Below are 22,304 nucleotides of genomic sequence, written 5' to 3'. Positions count from 1 at the left end.
TCCCCAAAATAAAACCTTATATAATGCCTGCCTTCTGCTCAGTTCTTCACTTCTTTTTTTTTCTTTTCTTTTTTTTTCTTTTTTTTAAGATTTTTGGTTTTTTCGAGACAGGGTTTCTCTGTATAGCCTTGGCTGTCCTGGAGCTCACTCGGTAGACCAGGCTGGCCTTGAACTCAGAAATCCGCCTGCCTCTGCCTCCCAGAGTGCTGGGATTACAGGCGTGGGCCACCACACCCGGCTTCTTCACTTCTCTCTTGAGCAGAGTCAGCCACCTTATTGTGTCTTTCCCAATAAATCTCTGTGTGAGGACTGTTGTGCATTGTGACTGCCAGGATAGGATCCCTTTCCCTCAGAGCTGCACCAAGTACCATATTCAGAAAGGCTCCCCTGGTGCCTGTGCTCCCCCTTGGGGGGGGGTGTCTAAGTTTCACTGGGATTTTATACCTCATCTCCAGTCACCTGCAACAAACTCACCTTTTAGCTCACTGATTGCTTGACACCCCTTCCACCAGTGACAATTGGGTAAGCTCCCCCTTTGGTTAGTTTGAACATTTGCCTGAGGCAGAAGAGACTACTGGGTGTCCTGTACCCTTCTGGTACTCTGGGAGGCAGAAGTACCCTAGCTATGGTCTTGAGGTCTGCAGCAGGCCCTCTCCACCTGACCCCAGCAGTCCCCTCGGCAACCCCCAATTGGAGCTGAGAATCCTGCAGTTTCCTTAGGCACAACTTGGCTATTATGTCCCTTCCTGCCCTTTTCTCCTGCTTTCCCCTTGGTTCTGCCCATAATCCCACAGCTCCTCTAGGCCCTGGTGGCTTTTGTGGTTCCATTCCCCAACCCTTCCCTGTGTAATAGAACCCTCTCCTAGAGCTTGGTTTTTGTTCTCACCTTTTGGCCTCCACCAAACCCCTAGTACTAGGTGCTAAGCAAGGCTAAGTTGCTGACTCTTTTTTTTTTTTTTTCTTTTCTTTTAGGATTTTTGTTTTTTGTTTTTCTCGAGACAGGGTTTCTCTGTATAGCCTTGGCTGTCCTGGAACTCACTCTGTAGACCAGGCTGACCTCAAACTCAGAAATCTACCTGCCTCTGCCTCCCAGAGTGCTGGGATTACAGGTGTGTGCCACCACCGCCCAGCTAAGTTGCTGACTCTTGTTGAGTGTGGTGACTACACAGTTAACTGCTGGTGTCTTCCTCCAGTACTCCCTGAGTCCTGGGAAAACAAGCAACTATTTTAGGAAACAGTGACATTTCCCCTTCCCCTCTCTCATCCATCTCTTTTCCAAACCCTCTTAGTACCCCCTTGGGATGCCTCAGAGATAACCTTCAGCTTCCCCACCTGGCACCTGACCTGTAAAGCCCCAAATTTATGCACTTTAGCAATAAATTTTGGCCTCAATATTCTTTAGGCAACAGGTTCAAGTGGTTGTCTAATGGCACCCTAGACATCTAATGGTCCCAGTACTATGTGGGACCTAACAAATACTGCAAGAAATGGAAAGAGACTCCCCACTCCCTACCTTCAAGCTTTCCCTTCCTTTTCTCTGTTCCAAGTCTTGTTTTTCCTGTTCCCAGCTCCCCAATCCCCATACTATAAAAATATCCCGCTTTTAAGTTACTGTTGATGGATCTGTAAGTGCTAGCCTGGAGCCAAACCTAGTAAGAGCAAGAAGGTAAAAGGATAGGGCAAGGCTGGGCTAGCTGCAGCGTGTACACACCTCACATACACTCCTGAACACTCCCCACTGGAGTGTTGCTCTTTCCTGCAGAGTGCTTTGTCTAAAGCCAGTGCTCAAAAATTTCCCATCTCTAAACCTTTCTTGTTCTCAGCTTCCTGGATCAATTGTAACAGAGAGGAAATAGCTAAAATTGACTATATAGCCATAATCTCATTTGGCAGAAATCTTTACAATAGTTACTAAGTTGAAGTCATAATTTCTTATTTTTGGTATACAAATTATTTTGATGTACAATCAAGGTTTTCATTAGTGTAAAATTCTTCTATGCATACAAAAAGTTTAAAAGTACAAGGCTTGAACCCAGTCCTTCAATAACTGCCATTACAAACTGATATGAGATGTTTAAGCCTGTGAGTTAAGGGCCTAATAGCAAATGCATGGCTTTGAGTTTATTGTTAGGGTGTTTTCAGATATTTTAATTAGAAATAGCTGAGGGTAGTTAACAGACAACAGTCCAGATTACTTTACATAGATATTTGGTTTTCAAAAACATCAGAAATCCACAGAATGTGACGTTTAATGTTATTTATTCACTTGTTTGAAGCTCCGAACAGCTTCTGATTCGAAGATTCACAGAAGCAGCTGAGCATCTCCACCTCCAGGAGAGGTGGTACTTGGTGGCTTGGTGGCCACTGGGCAGAAATTGCCTGTCTCTCCTGCAGACCTGTATCATCCTTGAGAGAACACAAGTTACAGGTTAAGACAGCTTTTAGTTCTGCTGAGACAGAATAGGTTAGTCCTTAATAATCCCTGTTTCCAAGGTCTGTCAGATGATTCTGGGCCAGAAGGTTGAAGACTGATGCTCCAACCTCCTGACTTACTGGGGCTGCATAGGTAGGCAGCTGTCTCTACAATTTGTCTCAGTTCTAGAAGCTGTGTTAGGCTTCCTTTATTTTCAGATAATGTTGCTCACTCTCAGGTTTCTGATGGGATTGAAAGACTACTTCTAGTTTCATAGCCAACCTGGGCTATTTAGCATTGAGAAAGATGATATAGATTTGAGAGGATAGTTTTCAGATGGCATACAATCTAAAGCCAGGACATAAGTCAGGTGTAGAAGTATAAGTCTTTTAAGTTAGGATAGATGACAGAATGTTCTATTTTATTGACACAAATGATAGACTGGGTGTTAGGTCTACCTTGTACTTTCAAATTACAAAATGGTAATAGTTATGCTCAATTTATATTTGAGAGAAAAGGTTTTTATTTATCTGAACAGAAAGGGTGAAATGTAGCAGAATTTTCCCAATTAATTTAAACATAAATATAAGAAGCCTGTGATTGGACAGGGAAAAGGGAGGCGGAGTTAAGAGTTTCAGAGACAGGGGACAGAGGGAGGAGAAGGAAGGAAAATGGAGCAAGAGGAGGACAATCCAGATTTGGTGTGGCTTTAAATGGCCACAGGTAGCCATGAATATCATGTAAAGGATGGATAATTACAGAACAATTTGTCTTATCTAGGTGGGAAATTTATATCAATATTGATTAGGTCTGAGTTCATTGTGGGGGTTTTGTGGGGTGAAAATTTACTGATATAAATCTGACTTATAAATTCCAAACCTTTAGAGTTTTGATTTTACTGGGTTACTGGGATTTGGGACAATTGGCCACAAGGGGTGGATGGCTGGGAATGTGAGTGGAACCTGCAGCAAAAGAACCTGACTGGTCACTTGCTGGGGCTAGCCTAGAGGCATAGGGGCGGAGAGCAGCTGGGCCCAGTGGGGGGTGGTGTTATGTGGTTTTTTGTTTTGCTTTTTCAAATACTTCCTGCAACATTTGGGGACCCACTTCTTTTTCGGCTACTGTCGGGAAGGCTAACGGCCTTCCCGATCCCCACCACTTATGTGTATCTTTTGGGCTATTTCTATTACCTACTCCTTGTTAATGGTACCAAACTGTCCCATCCCCCTGTTGGGAAGGAACCTTGTAGTTGAAGTAGGAACCTCTATTTCTTTTGCTCCCCTCATCTGCTTGATCCCATGTTCCTACTTCTACAAATCACACAATCTGCCAAGCCTTTTCCCTTGCTGGTCTCCCAGCCAAATATAACCTCCTCTAATCATCCAACTTTAAAATCCTGTCACTTCTATCCAGGCAAGACTGGCCTGCCAGCCTGGTCCTAGTTGTTTGGAAAGTTTTTGTCTGTCTGTGTGTTTTCTGGTGTGTCTGTAAGTCTTGTGAGAAATTGAGATGGAAATGGGTCAGGCTCAGTTGAATTTATGAATGATGGTGCTCACCACATTTTCTTTCTGACTGGTTTCCTTTAAGCATGTGAGCTTTTCCATCTCTGTATTTATCAGGTTCTTTTCCTCTGCCACGGCCAGCTGCTCGCTCCCGCTCCTAATGCCACCTGCCATGGCAGCTTTGAGGGCCAGGGCTCAGAATTTATCTCTTGGATTTCTGGGTCACTAGATTCAGTTTAGCAGGGTTTCAAATATCTTTTGGGTGTGAAGAATATTAAATTATAATTAACATAAAGTTATTCTGCCTTATTGGATAGCTGGCTCTGGAGTTGGGTTATGATGCCCCCTCCTCTAGACCCAAGTACGTTTATTCAAAGGTTTTCTTCTTAATCTCTGACTTGTGTCAGACAGGTCATCTGACTTGTGACAGAGAGCAGGGAAAACCAAACCAAACCAAACCAAAGGATTTAAAGAAACTTGCTTTGCAGAGGTTGCTCTCAGTAATAACTATTCATGTCTCTGATAAATGGTTAGATGGAGGATGTGAAAACTTATATAAACTTACATAAATGAAAGACTAAGATGTCAAAACTTAAGTGAGTTCTGAGTGTCTAAGAATGTGTATAACAGATTCAAAAGCTTAAGAAAGTTCTAAAGGCATAAGAAAGTGGTTTAAGGTATGTAAATGAAAGTTCTGAAGGTAGAAGCAGGTGAGTTAAGGCAGTGAAAAAATGTTTCAGATGTCTCTCCCCTCTCTAGGCTATTGGTATATTAAGATTTCAAAGGTTAATGAAACCTATACTCAATGATTCAACATGGTGGGTCTGAAGCCTGCTCATCAGCAGGGTGCTAATACTTACTCTGACATCAATTTCTAAAACACTTAAGCACTATGCTTGCTTTCTCTATGATCAAATCAAAACCAAAGATTACTGTTGACATTGGCCAGACTTATGGAGGCTGTCCTTATCAGTCCTATAAGAGACATAATGCATATTCAGGAAAGCATTTTACCTTTTATGCAGAATGGGGGAATCTTTTATATCCTACTTAAGGATCCATAGCATCCAGATGGGAGAACAAGGTCATTGGTAAACTTTAAATAACATTTATCACAGCTGCCCATCAGACATGTTCAAAATACAGAGGGTACATTTCTCAACCACTAGGAATAGACACGGTATACTCCTCAAAGGTCTATACATCCCTAATATCACTCCTTAGATATTGATTCCACCTCTGTGTCACAACATCTCGTTTCAGATCTTAACCTCACACATCAGCTATTCAACAATGCTCTGCCTGCTTTGAAGAGTGTTGGTTGTACATCCCTCCTGGATCAAACTCAAGCCCACCATTTCTGGCCTTGCCTATTAGACTATCTCACCTCACCTGCTCATTAATTGCTCTAAGCCAAAAATCACTACCATCCCTTATCTCTTCCAAAGCTCTCTCTTGCATATCACAAACTCCTTTAATTCCCCAGGAACATTCTTTGTGGGCATGATGATTCTGCAGACTACAGTAATACCTTAACCTTTAGTATTACCAAACAGTCCCTATGCCTAGGTAAAGTGCCTGCCACACATGCAGGACTTGAAATTCAAATCCTAGAACCTACGTAAACACTGAGTATGACACAGATTAGTAACCACAGTTGGGGAGGTGGAGAAAGGTACATCCCTAGAACTCACTGGCTATGAATCTTAGCCAAATTATTAAGCCCCAGATTCAGTGAAAGACCCTGTGTCAAAAAAATAAAGTTGGGGCCAACCAGATAGCTCATAGTACCAAATAATTGCTATGTACACCTGATGACTTAAGCTTGATTCCTGAAACCCATGTTTGAAGGAGAGAACTGACTTCCAAAAGTTGTCCTCTAACCTCTATATATGTTTTATTGCATGCACACACCAGCACCCTGCCACAATCTAATGACGAATAAAATAACAACAAAAGAGTAAAAGGTGATCAAGGCAGAAGGAAGAGGCAGGGGGATCTCTGAGTTTGAGACCAGAATAGTGTATGTAGAGAATTGCAAGACACCCAGGACAGTATAGTGACGCTGTCTAAAAATTGTGATCAAGTAAGTCACTTGGTATTTACCTCTGATCTTCATATGTCCATATATATTTGTGCAAATGTACCTGTACATACAGGTGCACACATCTGAATGAACACGTAAACATACTATATGGTGCTGGGAACTGAACCTAGGTCCTTGGCAAGAGCAAATGTTTTTGTCCACATTTTTAACTGCCGAGCCACCTCTCCAGTCCCTACTAACAACTTACTGAATACTAGAATTTTATTTATTCATTGTTCACTTTCAATCTGCAGCTTTTAAAATCTTAAACTGGTGAAGTTCCAGGCTCTGATAAATTAAAAAAATTACCATACTTTTGTGTGTATGCATGTTTATAACTGTATGCATATATGTATGAGCACGTAGATACTAGAAGTCAAGATCAGGTGTCTTCCTCAATAGGTTTTCACATTGTTTTCTTTTCTTTTTTTAGATAGTATCTCTCTTTGGCTTGGAACTTATAGATTCAGTTAGAATGGCTTGCCAGAGTATCCAAGGCCTATCTCCCCCTCCTCAACACTGAGATTACAAGGTCACATTGTCACATTCTGATTTTATGTGGATGCTGGGAATCAAAACTCAGATCCTCATGTTTATGCAAGTACTTGACAAACTAGGCCATTTTTTTTGTCCACATTTATACTTTTATCAAACTATAAATCCACTTTCACAAAACTTTTAGAAAATCTGAGTCTCTTTCCATTCCTAATTTGTGTTTCAAATGCATGTCTTACTTAATAATGCCCTGCTTCCTTAACTCAGTATATTTGGTTTTTGAGACAAGGGTTTGAGTTTGCACTCCAGCTAGGCTCCAACTTCCTATGGAAGTCGGACTATTTCTGAACTCATGATCCTTTGCCTCAGCCTCAGTGGTTGTCTTATAGGTTTGTCTAGTCTCTTAACTCCATTTTTTTTTTTTTTTTTGAGACAGGGTTTCTCTGTATAGCCCTGGCTGTCGTGGAACTCACTCTGTAGACCAGGCTGGCCTCAAACTCAGAAATCCCCCTGCCTCTGCCTCCCAAGTGCTAGGACTAAAGGCACCACCACTTCCTGGCTTAACTCCATTTTTTTATGTCCAGTTCTTTAGAGTCAATTGACTTAACTTGTGAGATTTAATAACATCTTTGTTAGAATTTTCATTAAATCAATTTCTCTCTAAACCACTCCTGAAATGTTTATTCTCAATTTACAATTTCTATTAAGCAACTGGGCAAGTTTCAAAAAGATTTATACGCCATCTAACAGCTGAACTACCTCACAGTGGTGGTTTAAATAAGAATGACTATCTAGGCTCATATATCTGAATACTTAGTCACCAGGGAGTGGAATTCTTTGATTTGGAGGTGTGGCCTTGTTGGAGGAAGTGTGTTACTGGGGTGGGCTTTGAGGTTTTACAACCTCATGCCAGACCCAGAGTCTGCAGCATGCAGATCAGGAAGCAGTTCTTAGCTACTGCTCCAGGGCCATGAGTGACACCATGCCCCCACCAACTGATAACAGACTAACTGAAACTGTAAGCAAACCCCTAAATTAAATGTTTTCATTTATAAGAATTGCTTTGGCCACGGTATCTCTTTACAACAATAGAACAGTGACTAAGACACTCACCCAAAAGAGGTTCAACAACCTTGTTTCACAGATTATCTCTTCAGACACAGCTTTCTTTGTAAGTATACAGTGATAAACAATACAAAGTTGGTGGTTCTTCTAAAGCAGTGTTGCATAAAATATCCTTTGCTGGGAGTGATAGTACATGTGTTTAATCCCTGCACTCTGACACAGATGTTTGAGTTCAGGTCTATAAATCAAGTTCTAGGCCAATGAGGGCTACAAAAAATACATACATACATAAAATACATACATACATACATACATATATACATACATTTAAAAAAAGCATGACAAAGATTTCCTAGATACTTCTGTGTCAGTGCCAATTAAATGTTAGGAAATACTGTTTGGAGTGGACTTGAACAAGTTAACATTGAAATTTATATCAGTGATTTTATTTTTTTTTAATCAAGCAGTACATAGTAAAACAATGCCTTCACATTATAGCTAAGTCTTAACATATTGAATAATGTAAATATAAAAAGATGAATTAAGATAAGCAGAGTGAGCCTGCAGTTAGCCAAGTGGGGTGGTAGGGCTGAGGAAGCAAAATGGTTACTATAGTATGTATGAACTCACACTACTGTAGGATTCATTATTTTGAGCCTCGTTTTTTGTATTTGAAACTTTTTTTTTTGAGAGAGAGAGAGAGAGAGAGAGAGAGAGAAAGAGAGAGAGAGAGAGAGAGAGACAGTCAATCTTTCTGTCCACAATGTTGCCCTGTCTAGCTTGGAACTCTCTATGTATACCAAATGGTAAGATATCTGCCTCTTGAGTGCTGGGATTAAAGTTGTATAAATATACATGTCTTTCCCCTGTCACTTAGCACATAGCTTAAAATGAGCTTTAGGACCCCCTGAGAATTACAGCCTAGGATGTTACAAGGCCTCTAGAGCTCAAGAGCTCCTTGGCCTAAGGCTGCAGGGCAAACTAACAAAATCCAGGCTAGTCCCAGCCTACTATGTAGCCAGCCAATAAGGACCCTCAACTTGTTTTGTTTTTCACTTTTCCTTTTCCCCCCTTTCCTTTCTCACTCTTGTTTCACCCTGCTTGCTCTGGCCCATAGGTTGTTTCTCAGTACGGATGGTTATGATCCATCATGTGGTAGCTGGGATTTGAACTCATGACCTCCAGAAGAACAGTCGATGCTCTTAACCACTGAGCCATCTCACCAGCCCAGACCCTCAACTTTTGATCTCTATTTCCCCTAAGTACTACAACTATAGGCATGTGCCACCTTATCTGGTTTACATTTTTGGAAATAAAAGGCAGATTACTTAAAGGCAGATTTGAAATAAAAATTTTGAAGAAAGGTAGATTCCACATCTGATAGGTAGAGAATGGAAAAAGATAAGGGACATTAGATTGCTAGGTAAGGAATCTCCTTTTCTGCTAGGAAAGGAAGAAGATACAAATAATACAGGTTACCCAGGATAAGAGGCTGCAATGACAAGGCAGCTGTGGCTACAGCAGCAGACAGGAAAACATTCCCTAGCAGCACTGGCTGGCACAGGAAGTAATAGGCTGAAGGAAGGTAATGAGGTCAACCATAGTTTAGACAACAATGCCAGACTTCATCTCAAAGAAATAAAATAAAAAGCGTTTTGCTGAGTCAAGAGAGTTATGGCAATTCTTACAGATTTGATATAAAAAATTAATGTTTTTCTGAAGGTGCATAAATTAGAAAATTTATATTGTTTTAAAAATATATCTCTGACACAGCAAAATCCAACATTTCTCTAAGAGAATATCTCAAGACTTTCTCAGGGAGGAAAAGCATTACTGTAGCACAAATCTAAGCAAATAAAGTCATTTCATTAGATGAACTCAGCTACTTATGTTCTGGGTCTCTTCAGATAATTCTTCTTCTTCTTTTTTTAATGTGCATTGGTGTTTTGCTTACATGTATGTCTGTATGATAGATGTAGTATTAGATCCTCTGGAACTGGAGTTACAGATAGTTGTGAGCTGCCATGTGGTTGCTGGGAATTGAATCAGGGTCCTCTGGACGAGCAGCCAGTGTTCTTAACCTCTGAGCCCCCTCTCCAGTCTCCTGGGTCTCTTCTGATTTAACATTTGGGACCACAGATCAGATAAAGAATAAGATTTTGACCACTGAATAGATAAAACGACTTTAAAATGGTTCTCAATTCACTGTTAAGCATCCCTGTTACCAACAAAGGCAAGAAAAGAATGACAGAAGAATAATGAATTAGCACCAGGCCAAAATTAATTTAATTAGGCAAGGAAATAAATTGACTTACACAGTCTTTGCCAGGCATGGTAGGACACACATTTGATCCTAGCACTCAAAGAGGCAGAAGCCAGGCTGATGGACCCTTGAGTTCTAGTTCAGCTAGAACTGCATAGTGAAACCTGTCTCAAGAAATAAAAAAAATTCAGTTTTTTTCTTTTTATTTTCTTTTGATGCAATGTCCCCTGTAGTTCAGACTGGCCTCAAACTTACATATAGCTGAGTATAACCTTGAACTTCTGATGTTCCTGACTCTACCTATGGAATGCTGGCATTACTTGTGTACTCAACAAATACCTTTTCTATTATTTTCTTCCTTCAGAGAAACATTATACACAGATACTAATCAGTTTGAGGCAGAAAATGTTACAAGAAAAAACACCAAAAAACAAAAAAAACAACAACAACAAAAAACCACATTAAAAAAAAAAAATGGCACCAAGTTGTGAATTGAACTTCATTAAGTGGAGCCTCTTTTGTCAAAAGGGACAATTTTTGGGGTATCCAACCTAGAAACAAGCAAGCTGGTTGGAAGAGTGCCTGTGCATTCATTCTGTCCTTTCAGACTTTGATACAGGCCTTCAGAGAAAAAACTGAGGTACTCTTGGTATTATCATTTAGGGAAAAACAGCAGTCAGTTCTTTGGTCTTCTTAGCCAGCTAGCAAGAGACTTTTCTAAGAAATTCCTGTTTTGAATTGTCATCAATGAACTGGCAACCCTCCATGTCATATAGTTAGAAAGCAGTTAGTTTCTTGGAAGATAAATCTTTTTTATTGACAAGCTCAGAACGTGTGGGGTAGTAGGAAGAGCTTGACATACTTAAGTGTCTGACATTTATGACCCGTGTTATATGACCCTTGATACTTTGAATTTTGTTTTTAAAAAATTAAAAAAAAATTATGAGTATGACTATTTCATGTTTGTATCCCTATGTATTATGTGTGTGCCTGGTGCCTTAAAAGTCCAGGAGATTATCTGGAAATGGAGTTATAGATGTAGGTGAACTTCACTTTGGGCCCTGGAAATTGAACCTGGGTTCTCTGGAAAAGCAGCTTTTTAATCACTGAGTCATCTCTCCAGCCCTCAATTTTGTACTTTTATGCAAAGGGATTTTGATAACACAACACTTTTACACACATCACCCTGATTTACTCAATTATATTGGAGACTAGAACTTGAAAAGATAAATGGGAAGAAGCCACTCCTCATTTTCAACTGAAAGAAGCTATGGAGTCCTATCAAGAATGGCTAGCATTACTCATCTTCTTCTGTGAACATCTTACTTAAATGCTTGACTAAAGCCACAAGGGAAGGGTTCCCACCACAGGCCTCAATTTGTTTGTAGGCTTTAGCTTCAAGCTCTCTAAGAGTGTATCGAGTATATTCAAAAGACCCTACATCCTCCAGGTACTGCACACAGTACTTTTTAATATCTATATTTTCTGTTCTCTGGCGCAGGATGTTCTGTACCTGGGTGCTTTCTGGCCTTGACCAAATGGCGTGAATAGTGGGGAATGAGAACTTTCCTTCTGTCAAGTCTTCACAGAAGCTTTTGTTTTCGCTGTATTCTTTGGAGTGTAGATTGGCGTAATCATCTCTAATCTGGAAAAAGAGCCCAAGTGTGTCAAGCAGTGGCTTTAGGTCTTCTTTGTAATCAGAGAACAACTGCATGAGTCCTACTGCTAATCCAAACAAACCACCTGTCTTCTGCAACACCATGGCTTTATATTCTTCTTCAGTCGGACAGGTGTACGTGTCCCTCCAGTAAATATCTAGGCCTTGTCCCTGATGAAGTTCCAAAAGCTGGCGTGTGAAAACCTTCACTGCATCTGGGTGATCAAGTGTTAAGACTTTTTCCAGGCCAAGGAAGTAGACATAATTAGCAGAATTAATGACAGATGGGATACCATAGATGCTGTGAGCCACTGGAAAACCACGTCGGAGCTTTGAACTGTCTTCAATATCATCAATGAGTAAACTGGCATTATGCAACATTTCAGTCACTTCAATGATAATCTACAGAAAAACAATCAAAGAAGAAAATTCCACTAAGACACACACACATACACAGAGAGATACAGACAAACATATACAGAGAGACATTCAAAGGCTATTATACATATACACAGAGAATTTTTTTGTGTATTTGTCAGTGTGGCATATGTGCTAGTGAGGAGAGGTGGCCTTGGAGGCCAGAGACATCAGATCTCCCTGGATCTAGAGTTATAGGCAGTTGTGATGTGCCTGATATGGATGCTGGGAATTGAACTTAGGTCCTCGCAAAAGCAGTACATGCTCTTAATTAACATCAGTATCTCTCCAGTCCAGTTTTTTTTTTTTTTTTTTGGAGACATGGTCTGCCTATGTACCCAGCTCCTAAATTCTGGGATTATACAATTATACATGTGTACCACCATGTATGGCCAAAACAGTTTGTACTTGATGATATTTCTAAATTATTAAAAGTTTCAGCAGGGGGTGGTAGCGTATGCCTATAATCCCAGCACTCTGGGAGCCAGAGGCAGGGGAATTTCTGAATTCAAGGCCAGCCTGGTCTACAGAGTGAGTTCCAGGACAGCCAGAGCTATACAGAGAAACCCTGTCTCAAAAAAACAAAACAAAACAACAAGTTTCAGTTATCTGAAGCTTTTTACAGTTAATAAATATTTAATAAATCTATAATACTGCATGAGAATTAACAGAATAAGGATCTTTATGGGACACCTACTAATTTCTTGGTGATACAATGGGGAAGAAGGAGATCAGCATTGCCTAAGGACTGGGATATGGCTCAGCGGCAGAGCACTTGCCCAGAGCACTTAAAAGTCCAGAATGTGCCCCCACTAGTACAAAGAGAAGCAATCAGACTGCCTATATACCTGTAGCTTGTCTTCTGGAACTTTCAGCCAGTGATTAAATGCCTGTGAAAGTTTGGTTCTCACCTGTTTACCTGCAATTAAAACATAGAATATGACAAAAAAAAAACCCATTATTTTACCTGAAAATGATTTTAAAAAACATTTAATAATTGTGTTTATATGTACATGTGTACTCTATGGTACACTTATGGAGATCAAAAGACAATATGTAGGCTGTATGTGGGTCCTGGGGATGGACATCAGATCTTAGGCTTCGTGTCAAGCACCTTTACTGGTAAGCTACCTCACTAGCCTCCAAAATGTCATTACAAGAAAAATTGAAAAACTTGCTTCAAAACTGAGCAGACTTAATAAAACAGTCCCATCAAACCTATTTCCTTCCCAGCTGAATAGCCCTCAGATTCCCCATTGTAAAGGACACAATGGGGCTGAACTTACCCCCTTCATTTTACACTAAACTACACTTGGGTATATGGAGAGATGACTCAGTGGTAATGGGCTCTTGCTGCTCTTGCAGAGGATCAAGGTTTGGTACCCAACATCCTCTCAGGTGGCTCACAACTGTGTTTAACTCCAACTCCAGGAGGTCTCTCTGTAGTCCTCTGCGTGGACCTGTGCTCATATTTGTGAACTTCTCACCCCTAACACACATACACACACAATTAAAAATCAAACACAAAGTTTTTTAAAATGAGGCTGGCAAGAAAGTCTAAACTACTTCAAAGTGTTTTAGTCTTAACCTGAATCACTGTACTAGGGGTGGAATGGGCATCTTAATCTCTTTCTTTTTCTGAAAATCAAGGCGGTTTGTTCAAGGACAATTAGTACTATCTGTCACACAAAACTTTAAGTATTTTGCCAGTGAATTTCCTTACAAGATTATCTGTCACTTTGCTTGGTGGTGGTGGCATAAAACTTTAATCCCAGAATTTGGGAGGTAGAGGCAAGTATATCTCTGTGAGTTCAAGGCCAGCCTACACTATAAATCAAGTTTCAGGACAACTAGACCTTGTTACACCGAGAAACCCTGCCACAGGAAAAAAAAATCTATCACTCCTTTAAATTAAGATTTTAGACATTAGAGCAACTTCAGTTTACATGTCCTCCATTTCAATAATCGTTAGCCTCTTATGTTGACTAAGGCCACTAGCTTTTTAACAGCATTTTTTTTTCACATGGAAAATGAGAAACGTCTTGAGTTAGTAGATGCCAGTAGGAGTTAAATTAGCCCAAACATAAAGCAGTCATAGAAAAAAAATCACAACCAGTTCATTTAATAAAAATATAGTATGAGCTTTTAATACTGTAAATTCAGAACAAGGCTCAAGAAAATAGTTAAATAAAAGTTAACTCTCAGAGGCTAGAGATTGCTCAGTGGTTAGGAGTACTTGCTGCTTTTCCAGAAGTTCCAGGTTTGATTCCCAGCATATACATGCTAACTCAGAAGTGTAACTCTAAGTCTAGTCCTAATGGAACTGCCCCCTCCTCTGACCTCCTCAGGCACTAGGTATACAATGGGTTGCACAGACCTACACACACACACACACACACACACACACACACACACACACAGTCAAAACCTCCATAAAACTTAAAAAGGGGAAAAAGTTGTTTTGATTTGGGTGTAGTGAGGCACACCTTTAGTCTGAGCAACCAGAAGTCAGAGAGAGAGATGGATCTCAGTGAGTTTGAGGTCTGCAAGACTCTGACTCAAAAAAAAAAAAAAAGTTAAGTTTCTGGGATAAAGGTGTTAGGGCCAAGCCTCATGACCTGAATTCTATCCCCAGGATCTTCTGAGTACCACATACATTCCCACTAAAGAAATGAAAGAAAGAATTAGGTTGGACAGATGACTTCGGGAATAAGAATGAGTTAAGAGTTAAGGTCCTGTAGAAGAGCTGGGTTTGGTTCCTAGTGCCCACGTCAGGTGGCTCACGACTGATCGTGATTCCCTCCAGGGGATCTAACACCCTCTTCTGACCACAGGCACTCACACTCATGTGTAAGTACCCTCTCACAGAATTAAAAGAAAAAAGAAATAACTTTTTAGGATTGGCTAGCGTATAACTATAATCCCCACAACTGAAATACAAGGGTAGGAGGTTCATCACAAATTCTAGGCCAGCCTGGGCTACACATTGAGTTCTAGGCCAGCCCAGTGCTGTACTAACAAGAGTTTTGTCTCAATAAAACAGAAACATTTCATATGCCATTCTTTGAGTAATTCTTCTTATAGTGGTATTACTTCAAATAGAAGATCTCAAGAACCATCTAAGTTTAAATTTACATTTAAATGACTACTCTCTGAAAACTATGTTACATAAATAACTGAACTATTTGTTACCTGGTAATTGAAGTAAGTACTTATAAGGCTCTAGAAGAATTCTTTCAGCTTTCTCTTTAGTTTTCTCCATGTTGTATAAATTTCAAAGTTGACCTGTTAAAAAGGAAAAATATAAAAATGATCTCACAAATCAAATTATTTTTAAGTGGTAGATGGCAAAGGAATTTTGGTCAAGATTGTTTTTTGGAATGATAGATTTAAATTTTAATTTATACAGCAAAACATTACATGTATAAAACCTTGAAAACATTATGTAAAGAAAGTAAAAGGAGGTAGCCACAAAAGAACAGACTGTATGGTCCTATTTATAGGAAATGTTCTGAATCAGGCAGCCTCTACAGATGGGAAAACAGGTTAGTGGTTGCTGGCTCAGAAAAATAAAGACTATTACTAATGAATTATAAGGTGCATGTATATATATACAGAATCAAAATGTTATTAGGATGTAGTGATGGCTGTATACTGTGAATGTACTAAAAAAAAAATCTAAATTTTAATTTTTAAAGAAGTATTTTGAAGAAGGTCTTACATTGCAGCTCAGCTGGCCTTAAACTTGTGATCATCTTGCCTCAGGGTTTTCAGTGCTGAAATTATACAAACACACCACCACAGCTAGTTTTGTCCTGAGATATGGTCTTACTATGATGCCTAAGATGGCCTTGAAGTTATGGGTTCAAGCCTCCAAACCCACTTTGAACTATATAGTTTTGATGGTTGGTATATAAATTATACCTCAAGTTTCTAAAGAGAAAAATTCTTCATTCCACTGATAATACTCTTTAGTTGATTTTGAAGTAATTTTCTTAGATGACCTACAGTAATCTTTCCTAGATAACTAATCATAAAGGACTTAAATTGTTGGCATCAAATAAATGCCAAAACAAATTAAAAAAACAGACCTTTCTATAATGATTACATATTAGCAAATGCTTTGATTAAGATAGGTGTGCTCTGTAATTTGTGAAGAATACTTATCTCAAATCAATAAATTTCAGAGATTGTTTTTAAGATGCATACTCATTTGAGTATAATTATTTTGTGTAATTAGTGTTGAATTATTTGAATTCTACATTTACTTCAATACTTCCTAGAATATAAATCATGGCATGCATACATGTATTTTTTGAGACAGATATATGTAGCCCCAGTGAGCTTCGAATTCCTTCCTGAGCTTTCTGCCTCTACTCCCGAATACAGGGATTAAAGGGCATCATGCCATCATGGCCAGCTTCAATCCTGGTTTTTGCAGGGGCCTCCTTTACTGGTGAATCTTCTATTTCTTTGCAAATACTGATGTCCACTATTTTCCTCAGAGGTCCTGTTTTGCTAGTAATCATGACACCTCTGGCAAACTTGAGATGTTATGAGTTGTGTCTTCTTTGGGGATCACCAGTTTCGTCATAAGCCCTCTTCTAATAACCTTTCATGGATTCACTCTGTATATGTAAATATAAAACCAAATATAAGCCGGGCGTTGGTGGCACACGCCTGTAATCCAAGCACTTTGGGAGGCAGAGGCAGGCGGATTTCTGAGTTCGAGGCCAGCCTGGACTCGAACTAGAGTGAGTTCCAGGACAGCCAGGGCTTATACAGAGAAACCCTATCTGGAAAAAACCAAGTCAAAAAAACCAAACAAAAACAAACTCCCCCCCAAAAAAACCCAAATATAATATGGTTACATAATGGCAGTCTACAGTTATTGCTGGCCAAAGTGCTGCATGTCACAGGTTTCGGAATTGGAAGGTACCTGTGATGGTTAGTGTTGTCAACTTCACAGGCTCTGAGACAGGGACTTAGTTCTCTTGCATCATTTGAATCCCATGGACTGAACAACTCAGGTTGTCAAACTTGTTGGCAAATCCAGGTAACTAGAGCCATCTGCTGACTCCATACACAAAATTAAGAGGGAGAGAAAAATTAAGAGCTGAAAACTATCCTGACCACCACACACAAGCATTGAGGTATGTGGGTACTCACAAACGTATACAATAAATACCTGTGATAAACAAAAAAAATTTACGTGTACATTTGTGTGAGAGTACATGTTTGCATAGAGGTTATATAACCTTGGGTCTTCTTCAACCATTTTCCACCTTATATTTTTATAGTTGATATAGGTTCCATCACTGAATCCTGGCCTTGCTAATTTAGTTAGACTGGCTGGCTAATGAATTCCTGGGATATGCTTGTTCTGGCTAGTCTAGTGCTGGGGTTAGGAGTTGTGGAACGTGTCTTCTACAGGGAGATCTGAACTTGGGTCCTTATGCTTCATAGATGTTTCATTGACTGAGCCCATCTCCTCTAGCTGCTCTTAATTGAAGACAGATAATACATGGAAATCAAGGAATGAAAGTGATATTTTTAGTGTTCAGGTTGTTCTTTAGGATCAAACACACACACACACACACACTTTTTTTATTGTTTGTTTTTTGAGGAAGGATACCCATATGCAGTTCAGGCTGGCCTAGAATGAAAAATCCTAATCCTTTCTTAGCCTCTAAGTGCTACAATTATATGTGTATCACCATGCCCAGTGAAAAGCATACTTTAAAAAAGTATTCATTTATTTAATATTGTGAGTGTGGGAGTCTTAGTTATTGCTTTTATTGCTATAGAGTGACACCATGACCAGTTGGGTGTGGTGAGCATTCTATTAATCCCAGCATGCAAAGGCATGTGGATCGTTACGAGTTCATAGCTAGTGTGGTCTGCATGGTGAGTTCCAAGACAGCTGGTGCTATATAGAGAGACCCTGTCTCAAACAAACAAACAAACAAATTCCACCAACAAAAGACACTAGCACCACCACCACCAACAACCAAAACCCATAATATTATGACTGAGGCAACTCATAAAACAAAGTATTTAATTGAAGGCTTGCTTACAATTTCAGAGGGAAGCTGGGGAGTGGGCAAGCAAGCAAGCAAGCAAGCAAGCAGGAAAGCCTGGTGTTGGATCATAGCTCAAAGCTTACATCTTATCCAGAAACCGGAGGCAGAAAGCTCATTAGAAATGGCATGAGCCATTGGAGGTGGGGGGTGGGAGGGCCAGCAGAAAGAATCTAAACAGGCAACCTAAGGAGGTAGCAGGGGGTGGGGGGAGGGTTGGGAGGACCCTCTAGAATGTACCAGAGACCTGGGAGGTGAAAGATTCTCAGGAATCAAAGGAAGGGTCCTTAGATGAAATGCCCTAGAGTGGGAAGAAGGAATTTGTAGAGCCCACCTACAGTAGAAAGACAGGACATCAAGTGGAGGGATGGGGTTGCCACCCTGTAGTCAAAAACTCTGACCCAGAATTGTTCCTGTCTAAAAGAACTGCAGGGTCAAAAATGGAGAAAAGCCTGAGGGAAAGGAGGACCAGTGATAGGCCAACCTGGGATCCAGCTTAGGGGAGGCTTTTAGGGAACACTGTGACGACTGCTGTGTGCACTCACAGAGAGGAGTCGAGCATGGTTGCCCTCGAGAGGCCCAACAAGCAGATAAGCGTCAGATGTAGACACTTACACCTAAGCAATGGACAGAGGCCAGTGACCCCTGTGGTTGAATTAGGGAAAGGCTGGAAGAACCTGAGGAGGAGGGCAACCTTATAGGAAGACCAGCAGTCTCAACTAACCTGGACCCCCATCTCTCAGACACTGAGCCACCAACCAGGCAGCATACACCAGCTGATATAAGGGCCCCGACACATACACAGCAGAGGACTGCCCTGTCTGGAATCAGTGAGAAGACGTACACACCTAATTCAGTGAGAGACTTGAGGTCTCTCTCAGGGAGTGGGGAGGTCTGGTGAAGTGGGGGTGAGGGGAAGGGGGCCTCCACTTGGAGATGGGGCAGGTATGGGATGACAGTCAGAGGGAGGACTGGGAAGGAGATAACGACTGGACTGTAAAAAAGGATTTCAAAACAAAAAAAGAGAAAGAAATGGCATGGGCCTTTGAAACCCCAAAGCCTACCTCCAGTGAAACACTTCCTCTAATAAGACCACATCGTGTAACTTTTTTTTTTTTTTTTTTTTTTGGTTTTTTGGAGACAGGGTGTCCTGGAACTCACTCCGTAGACCAGGCTGTCCTCAAACTCAGAAATCCACCTGCCTCTGCCTCTTGTGCCATCACGCCTGGCTGGCGGCCATTCTTACGTAAACCACCACAGTGGTGTATGTGGAGCCTTGAGGCTGACATCCATTATTTTATTTACTTTCCTTCTACCTCAGGTTTTGAAATATGCCTTTTCACTGCGCTCAGAGTTTCCTAATTTGGCTGGACCGGGTGACTAGCAAGCGCCAGGGTCCTGCTGGGAGTCCAGGTATGTAGTCACATCCAGCTAAATAGATGCTAGGGATCACCTCAGCTCCTCATGACTTCACAGCAAGCACTTCACCTACTGACACACTTCTCTGGGCCTCAAGAGCCATATTTTTGGTAGTTTATTTTTAATAATATGTCAAATAGCCATTAAAAATGAGCAACCCATGAAAACAAACCAGTTCAGCAATATGAATTCAGGGAAATATCACCAATAGAAAATTTCTAGCCAAGTGTTGCAGTACATGTCTGTAATTCCAGCAGCTGGGGAGTGGGGAAAAGAACCAGGGGTTCAGGGTTAGCTTGGATATACTAGACAGTCTCATTCCCTCACTTCCGAAAGAAATGCTCTACATTGGCCTTGACAAGCAATTACTCACAAGGAAACCAATGTCCATAAAAATGTTTCAAATACAAACTTAGCAACACTTTTTCTTCCTCAAGACAGGGTTTTGCTATGTATTCTAGACTGGGCTGGAACTGCCTATGCAAAGGACTATGGCCTTGAACTCTTCAGCATCCAGCTTTGGCCTCTGGGATTAGAGTTGTTAATTCTGGACATGTTGCTTGTTTCTTAGAGGTTAACAATAAAGAAGATGCAAAGAAGGAAGGAGGCAGATAATATTGGCCATAGATCAATAAGCCAGAAGATTTGGTAAAGAAATATTTTTGGGGAGAGGGGAGTAATGTCCAAGGGCTAGCAGCCATCTCTTCTCAACTAGGGTGGCAGCAAAAAGCAAGCTGCTATCTTGTTTGCATCCTGAAAAACACATTTGATGTATCTTAAAATAATGAGGTCACCTTTCAAGACTCTGCCTGAGTCAATAGCAAGCAACATTTTGCACAGAAATTAAGAGTCCTTTAAATTCTGAAGTTTAACACATCATTAATATTTCTCTACTAGTGATGAGTTAAACGCTATTTCCTTTGCTCACTCATAATTAGCAATACTCACGTAAGTGATTACACATAGTATTATCAGTGGTGGGGTAAACGTGACGACTTCAATGTTTATGCTTTGTACTTGTTTTCTTAAGAGCCTAAGCCAGTTTGAGTTCTATACACTCTTGAAAAAAAAAATTAAATCCAGATCTGTCAATTTATCACACTTAGAATTTTCAGCTTCTCATGTACTAGACTTAAATTTAAGAGGTAATAATGGCTGAGTAGCACAAACTCAGTTAATCTTATATGGAGTCACTACAGAATGTCTCTGTGAATCTGACTCTATTTTCCCACTTTCAAAATGAAAAGCTCTTAGTAATTTGTTCAAAGAGTAGGTGAGTATTTATGCAGATTGTTTCCACTGTAGAAATGCCATTGCAGCTGCCTCTCCGATTGTCCTCTACATACTTTTTTTTCTTGAGACAGAGTCTATATAGCCCAACCTAGCCTGGAACTCATTCTGTAGATCAGGCTGGTTTTAGGACTTGTGAGCACCACAATGCTAAGTGCCTCCTCTTCTTTTGGGTGAGTTATCATTTTAGCAATTCTAGTTGGGAATCCAAAACATCCATCCTATTGCCGACTGGACTGTTGGACCAGATAAAAACTGGAGACAGGGCCATCCTGTGTAGTCTGGGCTTGCTTACAACTCAAAGTAATTCTACTGTTTCAGTCTGGTGCTGGATCAAAATTCCTTAATCATCCTTCCTCACCTCTCCGGGCCTCAGTTCTTCCTACCGGGAAATTATTATTTTTTTTTTCCTGACACAGGTTTCCTTTCCTTTAGGGTCTTCCCTTAGTAACTCCGGCTGGCTTCTTGCGCCAAGCTTAGTTCTCACTCTCTCAGGAAAGCCTTTCTATACCTCTCTAAGCCAAAGTTCTAACACACATCCTCCAACCATGCTTCACTATGACTAGACTTCGGTTCAGGAAGTTGTACAAGATCCATCCCGTCTTTACACGAGGACTTCTCCTAACACCTCAGAAGGTAAACTCAGCGCATCAGACATTCATACAATATTGAAATATTGAAAATTTCATGCCAAGTATTTCTCTCTCTCGCTTTTTAAACAGGCCAGCTCTGGTTTGAGGCTAGCTAAACATCTATATGTGCCACTGAGCAGCTCAGCTGTTAGGCGCACAGCAAGAACCTTCGACGATGGGGAACGATGGCTCTGAAGAGCTCCGCACTGGCATGGCAGTAACAAGCTCGCCGGCGGGTTTCTTCCCTGCGCTGTCCTGGTGGCCCTTCCACTCTTCCCGAGCTCCTCTGCCTCCCCTCATCCCAGCACCGGGCCGCCAGTCACTCGGAGCCGAGTCAGCATCCGGGTCCTCTCCCCCTCCTTACTACTTCCTCCTCCTTACCGCCCCCTCCCCCGCTCCCCATCCGGGTTCCCCCGCCATCGCGCTGCTGCTCACGGTTCCACGATGATCTCAGATTTGAAGCCGCCGGTACGAGACTAGCAGTACCCACATCGACTTCTCAGTTTATTGTTCAGACTGCAGCGCTTCCTGATGTTTCCTTGGAGCCCTCCCACTATTTCACACAGAAATCTCCGCCCTCCTCAGCGGCCAGCGACGCCGCAATACTCAATGCAAGAAAATACGCCATCCCTATCACACTGCGCAGGCGTCGTAGGCCACCTCCCCTCTGCCTCATGGCCGCGCCTCCTTCCCCTCCCCGCTCTCGTCGAACGCAGGCAAGGGGGGCATTGCGGTCTTGGTAGTTCTAATGTCCGTAAGTTTGCCGATTGGCCTGGAAGACTGGACTATAATTCCCAGAAAGCATTGAGGCATAACTTTCTGTTTCCATAGAACTGGTGGGTAAATGGCGTCGTTGTTTGCATCGCTCAAACCAATAGACACTTGCAAGAGGCGGGCTCCAAAGAATCCTACCCAATCCTAGGTCGTCTAAGAGGCATCCGGGAAAGAGGTAGGGGAGGGGAAAAGAACCGAGGGGAGGGGAGAA

General features: G+C 41.1%; 1 protein-coding gene across 8 annotated transcripts; it reads right to left on the bottom strand.

Moving 5' to 3' along the window:
* Positions 1-943: 943 nt before the first annotated feature.
* Positions 944-21,848, bottom strand: Ggps1 (geranylgeranyl diphosphate synthase 1). 8 transcript variants are annotated; one of them, XR_007973260.1, is made up of 6 exons: positions 21,755-21,848; positions 16,838-16,975; positions 15,091-15,183; positions 12,747-12,817; positions 9,877-11,883; positions 944-2,406 (listed from the first exon to the last, which is right to left on the bottom strand). XR_007973260.1 is itself a non-coding variant. In XM_052157084.1 (6 exons), exons 4-6 carry the CDS (start codon positions 15,158-15,160, stop codon positions 11,122-11,124), a joined length of 903 nt encoding a protein of 300 aa, XP_052013044.1. In that variant the 5' UTR covers positions 15,161-15,183; positions 15,620-15,674; positions 16,838-16,975; positions 21,755-21,848; the 3' UTR covers positions 7,986-11,121. The 8 variants fall into 8 exon arrangements, 5 of the variants coding, with proteins under 5 accessions (XP_052013044.1, XP_052013046.1, XP_052013042.1 ...); XR_007973259.1 differs by lacking the exon at positions 944-2,406 and adding an exon at positions 7,746-9,779; XR_007973261.1 differs by lacking the exon at positions 944-2,406 and adding an exon at positions 7,746-9,676.
* Between the last annotated feature and the right edge of the window lie 456 nt (positions 21,849-22,304).

This window comes from Apodemus sylvaticus, chromosome 14 (genome assembly GCF_947179515.1).
Source record: "Apodemus sylvaticus chromosome 14, mApoSyl1.1, whole genome shotgun sequence".
Classification (NCBI taxonomy): Eukaryota; Metazoa; Chordata; class Mammalia; order Rodentia; family Muridae; genus Apodemus; species Apodemus sylvaticus.
This window is presented reverse-complemented; position numbering and strand designations above follow the sequence as displayed.

Bases quoted from the DNA above. Each gene is read 5' to 3' on its own strand.
- Ggps1 (XM_052157084.1), bottom strand. From the start codon at position 15,160: ATGGAGAAAACTAAAGAGAAAGCTGAAAGAATTCTTCTAGAGCCTTAT. The intron at 12,818-15,090 runs GTAACAAATAGT...TTTTAATTGCAG, and splicing joins GTACTTACTTCAATTACCAG to GTAAACAGGTGAGAACCAAA. The intron at 11,884-12,746 runs GTATATAGGCAG...GTTTTTCTGTAG, and splicing joins TTCCAGAAGACAAGCTACAG to ATTATCATTGAAGTGACTGA.